Consider the following 9,963-nt stretch of genomic DNA (forward strand, 5'->3'; position numbering starts at 1 on the left):
TGGTTTTCGGATTTCTTGCCTGTTCCTTGGATTACTCTCTTGCCTCTGACCCCTGCCTGTCTTGTTGTTGTTTTGTTTGTTTGGACTGTCTACCTGTGTTTTGACCCATTGCCTGTTTATTGGATTACGTGTCTGGATTGCCCCTTAATAAAGCTGCTACTGGATCTCACCTTCGAGTCTCGGAGCAGTTTCGTGACACTTAGGGCCCTATCTTGCACCCAGCGCAATTGACTTTGTACACCGACGTATGTATCATTCCTATTTTGCACCCGCGCAAAGCGGACTTTTCCCTCCACAGACGCACGTCGGTTAACTAAGAAATACACTTGCGCTCCCGGGGGCAGTTCAGCGCAAAGAGGAGGCGTGTTCCGGCGCAAACCGGAAGCTTACACATTTACCCAAATTATCATACGCCTGTTTAACCGAAGTTAATTTGGGTGGGTTTCTCCATTTCAATGGAACTTCTCTCTCTTTTATGGCCCTGACGAGAACGTCGGTCTCCTCGGCTGTGAACCGGTCCTGGCACGCGCCTGGCAAATCCGCCGTTACAATAGCAATCCGCTATGGAAAAAGCACGTCTGCTCTTAAAGGGAATGTGACATGACTCTCTGATTGGTTTATTTCACGTTACGCCCAAACCACACCTATGAATAATGAAGCTACTTCAGACCAACCCCTTTTAGATTTGCACCGGGCGCAAGAGTCATTTATCCCGCCGGGAAAATAGCAACAGCGCCCAAGACCCGCCCACAAAGTTACTTGCGCTTTGCGCTTGACACTTGCGTTTCAGATCGTTAAAATAGGGCCCTTAGAGGCTTTTGCATCTGAACTCTTCATATATATATATCTATATATATCTGTCTGTACATGCAGTAATTTTCCTCTTTCTAATGGTGGGGTATGCAAACGGGGGTTTTGAACTGAGTTTGAGAAACACTGGTGGTTTAGTTTTCACTATTAACAAAGTTTCAGTACTTCACTTTATCTAAAAATGCATTCTGTTTACATTAAAATATATAGAGTTTGAATTGCATAATCACTTGTGAGCTGTATTGCTTTTTACTAATGTGATTTTTGTAAATATTTTCTGCAGAAATTAATTTAGCTATGAATTTACTTACTTACTCTGAATGTAACAGGAACATTTCAAGAGATCATGTTTAATAAAAAAAAAAAAAAAACAAGGCCAAAAAGATGCTCAAGACAGTTTATGAAGCAAGACAATACTTTACCAGTGGTTGTGATTGGTGGTGTAATGGATTCTATGGATGGGATCGTCTCTGTTGTTGTAGACGGTGATGAGATGGACTGACTTGAGGCTTCTGGTATTAGGAACATTTTATATTAACAACAATCATTTCAATTCAAACAATATCCAGAAAAGTAAATGGCTGAAGATCATACGAGTAAATGCTCACCTACACAGTAAGCTCCACAAAACATTGGCTTGACAAACTCATAAACATAGTAATTTCCTGGACAGGCTTTGACTCTTATAGGGTGGGATTTGTAAGTACAGCAGCCATTCCATGAGAAGACACAGACCTGACGGGTGACCACTCCATCTTCCAGCTGTGGGTGAGGGCCGCTGAGCGACAGTGGGTTATATGTGCCACACATGTACTGATTTACACATGATTCTGGCATCTGAGCATTTTCACCATTGTAGAACATCCTGTACCAGCCATTCCACTCCACATTATAATCACACATGCCATAGTAGTTATAGTTATTATAGTAATAGTTGTCTGTGGATCTCCAAGGCTCATCCAGACTGGTATAGTCATAGCAGGGATCGACACTTGGGGTGGAGAAAGGCACTATTAAGGAAAAAATAGAAAGAGAGCATTATATATTGCAGATTAAATATATTCAAATGAATAATATGAATATAAATCAATACAATTCATGACAAGCATGTCAGACATAAAGATGAATGAATATACCTGCACAATATACAGGATCTGGGATTGAAAGAGTTGGTCTGGTAAATTTGTAGACATAATAATTTCCAGGACAAGCTTTGACTTGGATCGGGTCGGATCTGTAGCGACTGCACTGTTCATTACGGGAGCCGTAAATTTCACGAGTAACAACTCCATCTTCTAGCCGAGGATGAGAGTCACCAAGCCACAGAGAACTATAACCTCCACATGACATGTAATAAAAACACCACTCAGGCATCTGAGCACTTGATCCATTAATGAAGAGTCGATACCAGCCATCCCATTCTACACGAGTGTCATCATGATCAGATATGAATCCATACATAGACCAGTAATTGTGTGTGCTTCTCCAGTAGTTGTCAAGTATGTTGTAGTTATTACACGGGTCATAATCTGTTAGTGAGAGATGATGAGACCAAAACAAACAAGTTATATTTCAATGATGAACTTCACATGTGCAAATCTGAACCAGTCAAACACTGTAATAATCATGAGATTCATAAACCATTTTATACACCATTTAATGTGACTGTGTAAGAATGAAAATGTTTATGCATAAAAATTTCCATTTAAACTGTAATGCAAATCTTTAATTGAAAAAAAAATTATAATTTTTATAACACTTATATATTCGTTCATATTATTTACAACTTACTCAAGGTGATGGTAGATCCAGTGAATATATCTGGACTTATAGTGGAAACTGCCTGTGAAATAGTGTTGACATCTAAAAGGAAGGAAATTCATGTCATTCAGAAATCATTTACAAAAAGGTTTGAAAATAAATCAGAAAAGCACAGTACCTGTACAGTATCCTGAACACCACCAGAATTGTGGATTCACAAGTTCATAGACATAGTAATTGCCTGGACACGCTTTCACTCTGATGGGGGTTGACTTATAACCACAGCAGCTTCCCCAATAACCACCACCACAGACCTCCCTGGTCACCACTCCATCCTCTATCTGAGGGTGAGGATCATTGAGCAACAGATTGACTTCCGTGTTACAGCTGTATGTACTAATACAGGTCTCTGACATCCGGATGTCCATCCCATAGTAGAAAAGCCGGTACCAGCCATTCCAGGAGAAAGATTCATCACAAATGTAATCTCCACTTTCATTGTTGGCTCTCCAGGGACGATCCAGAGACTCATAGTTGTAGCAGGGATCACTGCTGATGCTTTGGAAAGCAACTGTCATGGAGTTTGCAAAAGTACTGTTAAAATATATTACATCCTAAAGAGCATAAGAGTTTTATACCATAAGACCAATTATGATGGTTAATTACATGATTTTGTGCAATTATATTCTAACCAGTGGTGTACTGTCAGGCTAAAATGGGGCAAGTCTACACGACAATAGCTGTGCAAATAATTTTTAATCTGAGAAAATAAACTTAACTTCAGATAGGCACAAGAGGACTGTAGAGTAATATCACAATGTTTTCATATACATTTTTAGTTTACATATTAATTATTGAACAAATGGCATAACGTGTAATTTGAGGAATTGTGTAACAAAGAGATCTAGGTGATATTGATCTGTAACATAACCTGCTATAGTTAATGGACTGCAAACCACTAACTCTAACTAGTTAAAACATGACTATTTTCATAAAACAAAAGATGTATGTTCAATGATCTAATAGTTAGAGCATTTACACTTTATACTGACATAAAAAAATTATAAAGATAAGATTGAATATTGTACCTGCACAGTACACAGGCTGGGGGGATGATATGCTGGGTTTGACAAATTCATAGACGTAATAATCTCCTGGACAGGCTTTGACTCGGATGGATGTGGAACTGTAGGCGCCGCACTCACTGGAATACCCCCACCACTCCCACCACCATGAACTAGATCCCCAGACTTCACGGGTCTCCACTCCATCCTCAAGTGTTGGATGAGAACCGTTGAGATACAGTCCAGTTTCTCCACCACATCTCACATTACTCACACACCACTCAGACATCTGGGCACTTTCTCCATTCAAATACAGCCGATACCAGCCACTCCATTCAACAAGAGTGTCATCATATCCATAGTACTGATATAGGCTTTGCCGTATGTCTCTCCAGGATTCATCAAGAGTGTTATAATTATAGCATGGATCAGTTGTAGGTTCTGAGAGAATAAAGAGAAAAGACTCATTCACTCATTCACTGATGTGTCAAACACAAGAGTACAGGTAAACATCTAACATCTGTGTCTGTATTGGGATGATAAAATGAGGATGAACTAAATAAACTGACTAAACCTACAACAAGTGTATCCTTATACCCTTCTCTCACACATTTAAAAATAATTGACCCTTGATCTCGACTGAGTGATTTCTAGGAACAGTATTCATATTTGTTTTCACCAAATAGAAATTACCAAGTTATACTTTTATGGAACTTTGATGAATGTGAAATTCAATAATTTAGGTACAATTATTTTCCCAAAACATAAAAAGGAACTACATTCAAGGTCATCATCAGATAATTAAGAGTGTGATGTTTACTGTATGAACAATTCAAAATAAACTTAAAATAAACAAATTAATAAATAACAATACAAGTGTAAAGGACAAATAATATGGGTTTGTAAAATCCTATATTTCATGCTTTTTTCCATCCAGATCACAAACTACATTCAGCACATTCCCTCGATAACACCAAATATGTATTTTCTTTATTATTAATATATTTGTAATATATGACATTTCCTACTATCCTATCCTTTTCACGTCTACTATCGTCTCTCTTTCGGTCTCATTAAGGCTGCTTTCACACTGGGCTTGTTTGCTGCGGTCCTAGCCCGAGCGCGATTGTTCCCGGCGCCCCCCGCAGCGCTGGTCTGGTTTCACACTCAACTTGATCAAAGCCCGTCTACGGAAAGCCTGTTCACTCTAACGCCCTATTAAAGGCAGGGTAGGTAGGATTTTTCTAAAAAAAAAAAACATTCCAAATTTGTTTAAACTGTCTTTATATACCAATACATAATTAAAATGTAAGTACTCTGAAAAAGAGAGAATAAAAATCGAGTGTCTGTAGACCTCTCACGACTGTTGTAAACACAGCTCATTATTTCCATTCACTCCACCCCCTCCCTTCTGAGCTCCTTCCAAAGCCACGCCCCCAAAACACATGAACGCGCGACGCCAAACGCTCAGGCTCAGCTGGAAGACGTATTTATTTACCTGAGACGAGTGGAGAGGAGCGCAGTGCATGCAGTGACATCATGTCAGAATCACATGTAATAAAATACCTAACTTTATCACTATAAATATAAACAAATAAGATTTATTTTAGTACTCACTATCAAGCTAGCATATCGATACTGGTAAAGTTTAAAATATACTTTGTTTGATTCGGTAACAAGCTATATTTATAGGTAACGAGCTATATTTATAAGGCAAAGCTAAAAACAGGTTGCATTGATACACGTTTTTCCATTACCATCAGTTACACTGTGATGAAGGTGAATTTCGTGTAAGATTCAAAACATATACGGTGTTTTGCGAGTTTCCATGATGAAAACATTGTTGACTCTAATGAGGACTACACTCCGGAGACAAGTACCGCTTCGTCGGTTCGAGGACAGGTCTGGGGTCGAGGGCGAAGCAGAGGAGGTCGTTCAAGAGTGCGGGAAACCAGGGTCCGAGGAAGTAGTTTTTGCCTTGTTTGCCTTCGCTGACTGAATATGCAGGTGCTTTGAATTTTGAATGCTCTTTCTCTGCCATAATTTTACTCTTCGCGCCTCTCTTGCATTCCTCAAATCAAACGGGTGCGCGCGCATATGGGCAGATCTAGCAACAGGGGTGGTAGCCATGGTTGCGAGAGTGAGTGACAGTCACCCAAACCAATCAATTGTTTCGTCCCGAATGGAAATAATGAGTTGTGTTTATCGCAGATTAAAAGGTCTACAGTCACTCGATTTTTATACTCTCTTTTTCAGAGCACTTACATTTTAATTATGTATTGGTATATAAAGACAATTTAAACAAATTTGAAAAAAAAAGTTTTTTATAAAAATCCTACCTACCCTACCATAAGTCCTATTGGTTGTAGTTCCAATCAGAGTTCCACTGGGGGCGCTCGCCATGAGTGCAAAATGAATGGGAGTCAATGGGGCTAGACGGCTAAATGTGTCTCTTTCACCCGATTGCCGTTGAGAAATCTCAGATTTGATTGTAGGTTTTGCAAGTTCAACATGGGTTATAGATCGAAAGTTGAATGAACGAGTACTTATTTCTTTTCGATTTCTTACAGGTTGAGTTGTTGTTGCCCATAACACGCTAGCATTCTGCTAATGACGTCAGCATTCTGACGTCATTGACATTTTGAAAGACTTTTTAAAGCAAATAAGTGACTCTAAAAAATCTAACACCAAGCAATGTGTAATTTCTTTGCATCCCCTTTCGAAAACAACATTCAAATTACTAGACAAAAAATGATATCCTAAGAAAAGTGGATTTTGAGCGGTATAGCTCCATAGACCTCCATTCATTCTGCACTCGTCATGTGAGCGCCCTCATATGGAACAAGAGTGGAACTGCAACCGGAAGTTTGTTGAGTGGCAATTCTCCCCTCATTAGACTTTCTCTGACTTGATTCTATCGAACCCTGGTGCGTTTGCGTGCATCTTACGTCATCGCAAACGTGCACGGCGCATGATAGAAAACAGAACGCGGGTCAATATACTGTGTTTTTTTATTAATTTGGTGCTATTATGCACAGCTGAGTGAACAACACAGGTTTACTGTGTCTGTGTGTGTGTGTGTGTGTGTGTGTGTGTGTGTGTGTGTGTGTGTGTGTGTGTGTGTGTGTGTGTCATAAGGTGGCCTTCTGCTTCTTGCGAACGTACTCTTCTGAGGAGACAGTGGATTTCCATAAATTTGTTGCCCTGATTCCACACACTATGCGCGAATACACAGAAGGCTCACTCTCGCTCGTATCCAAGGTAAATCATCAACACTATCATCCCTTACATGTGTTATATTTAACTAAATACATCATAATCAGCTAAAACGCATGCGCAGGTTACTTTACTTCCTGATCAAGCGCCCTCAGTCTCTCTCTCTCTCGTTACTGTTCTGCTGTCAATCATGGATCATCCCACCTGTTACCAGAACAAACAACGAAACTTGCTAATAATATCAAAACAGTATCTAAAGAAAACTTATTTTGTTTTAATTTGTTTTGCTTTATTTCTAGATGTTTGACTCCAGTAGCGGTTTTAGGCACGGGCGAACCGGGCAGCCGCCCGGGGCGTAATTTTTTCGTGACACATTGGGGGCGGCAGCACGAGCAGTTAAAAAAAAAAATCCTCTGCGTTGCGAAGCGGTTTTTCATTATCTATCATTTCACTGTGTGTGGAATTGACAAATTGGCGCTCCCTGCAGCTGCCGGCGCCCCTGCTTGCTGAAAATGTACCATGCACAGAAACTGTGTGTTGTGAGAAGTGGAAAAGGGGGTGGGGCGAGGGGCGCGGGCGACATTTCACCTCTGGGTCTCTCTCAACTGGAACGGACAGGGGGGGGTGGACGCAAGCGTTAAGGAAGTCGACCGGAAGTTGAAGCCGGCCGCGTGCCACCATCTTGTAGCAGAACTTCACCTGCTGTTAGCATTCCATTGACTCCCATTCATTTTGGCGTCACTTTGACAGCGAATAACTTTACATCTGAGGCGTTTGAAGACTCCATTTGTCCATTATTTATTTCTAAAGAAACACGACAATGTATAAAATGCTCCATTACCTTGTAGCATGTTATGGCCCCGTAGAAGCAGTTTTTGTAAAAGTAGGCTAACGATTGCGTCATAACCACGCGACTCTCTGTCGCACAGTAGAGAGATTACCGTATGGACAGGAGGAGAAGCTCGCGGGCGATCGGGGGGACGTGGAGGCAAAATTACAAAATAATTAATCAGAATACCTAGCAAAAGTTTCTCCTGCTCCAAGCTCATGGACACCTCCTACTCACACTCTCCGTCTCTGCAAGTTTCAGAAGGGAATGATTCAGATTTCTCATGCCACAGCCACTCACGTCACATCTACGTCGTCAAGCTCTGTTTGAGTCTGCGCGTCAGGAACGGAAGTCCTAAAAAATCGCTAAAAATGGGCTTCACTTGTCTCAATTGAGTTCCAATGAGATGGCTCTGTCCACTTCTTATACTGTCTATGGGTGGACGGGGGATCCACACTAGAGCAATACTCTAGAGCAATAGTCAGTCACACACCTCGACTTTCTTCCAACTAACGCACATTTCATTCATAATATTATAAATACAGGCCTATAGTTCCTGCAAATAAAAATAGGTAATACAAAACGGTTATGCGGTCATCAAGGTGAATTGGTTTAGTCTTGACTTCTGGTCGTGAGTGACAGTTAGGGGGATGGGAAATCTGTTGATTGTCGAGTGCCAAATAAACAGGGATGGAGAAGAAAAGGTCAAAGCCATCAGGTGCCCAATTTCGAAAAAAAAGAAAAGAAGAAGAGGAGAAACGAGCAAAAGATAAAAGTATGCAACTTCTCTCTCTCTCTCTGTATGATTACGGTATCCATGTCATGAATGAAGGGCTAATGTTAATTGGTGGTGGTGGGTAGGCTATATGTTAGCCTTTTTGCTATGATGCTTGCTATGCTTATACAACAATAATTTGGTTTCAACTCAATCACGAGATCTAATTTCAAATATTGTGCTTTGCAATAAAACTGTTACAAGTTCAGTTATCATTTCCATCTGTTGGGTTAACGTTAGGCCCTGTAAATAACCAATGGAATGTTCAAATCTGTAGGTAGTGTTAGACGAACATTTGCTATTTATTTGCTACAGTATGTTAAGTATAGTTTCCTAAGTATAGTTTTACAAGTCATAACTAAAAGTGTGTCATGCATAGAATTTGAGGCAGTAACCAAAGAGCTAATGGTTCCTCCATGAAAGTTAGATTAATATACAAATTTTGGTTGAAAAATATCCTGAAACCCAAAAAGTTATTGGTGATTAAAAAATACAATCCCATTGTTTTTGCATATACATATAATTTTGTCATTTTATTTTTTAAACAACTGAGTCCCAGTGACCACTACATAGCATAACATGAATAAAATATAAATTTTCAATGAAAATTTTTTTTAAAGTATTTTTTTTTTTTACCATTTGTTTCTTATGCTCTAAACAATGTGATGACATGAAAAAAAAAAAACTAAATCGAAAAAAATAAAATGTTTTTTTCCTGGGGGGGGCTCGAAAGGGGTCTCGCCCAGGGTGTACTTCAATGTAGAACCGCCACTGTTTGACTCAATTGTGGATTTACTCTTACGTCATGCTCGGGGTTTCCCTGTGTAACTACAGCTTTTTTTGCCTGTGTTAATCCCAGCTACATAATTTTAGCAGAAGTGTGTAGTGTATTATTTTAAAAATTTTAATATTTCACCCTCATTTCCTTTCATAAATCTATTTTACACTAGTTACACAAAATAGTTACACTTAGGTTTTTAAAGGGATAGTTCGGCCAAAAGGGATAGTTACGTCATACGCCGGCATCCATCTGCTGTGAACGACCGTTCCGACCATCGACCGTTTGTCGGAAGCAAGATATTTTCATTTATAAAGTTTTAAATATGTATATTTTTACGACAAACCGCACGGATTACCCTCAGAAGGCCTTCGTTTATCCCCCTGGAGCCGGATGGATTACTTAAAATATTTGAAAACTTTATCAAGTTATGATGCAATACTTTAAATCTTAACTTTTGAGTGTAGCATAATTAAATGGATGTAAAATTATCATGTGACATTTTATTTTATGTGACAGAAAAAAAACACAGTAACACCAGTAACACAATGAATCACCAATAACATACATAAGACCAAAGATACTTATTCTTCAACTATAAAGATAAGACTAAATTGTTACATTTGGCATACAATCTAAATTAATAGCTTTGAATAAAGATGATCTATAAATAGGAGTCACTGGTGTTACCCATAAGGAAGGTGACACCATTGACAGTAACACCAAAAAT

The 9,963-nt window shown here is 39.4% G+C and overlaps 1 protein-coding gene across 1 annotated transcript; it reads right to left on the reverse strand.

Moving 5' to 3' along the window:
• Window positions 1-1,398: 1,398 nt before the first annotated feature.
• Window positions 1,399-3,149, reverse strand: LOC307146700 (uncharacterized protein; the record flags this gene model as incomplete). The annotated part of the gene is made up of 4 exons (XM_079850910.1): window positions 1,399-1,820; window positions 1,947-2,339; window positions 2,602-2,673; window positions 2,750-3,149. The coding sequence occupies 4 exons, from the start codon at window positions 3,147-3,149 to the stop codon at window positions 1,399-1,401; spliced, it is 1,287 nt and encodes a 428-aa protein (XP_079707036.1).
• Between the last annotated feature and the right edge of the window lie 6,814 nt (window positions 3,150-9,963).

Source organism: Squalius cephalus (assembly GCF_949319135.1).
Source record: "Squalius cephalus genome assembly, chromosome: 19".
Taxonomy (NCBI): domain Eukaryota; kingdom Metazoa; phylum Chordata; class Actinopteri; order Cypriniformes; family Leuciscidae; genus Squalius; species Squalius cephalus.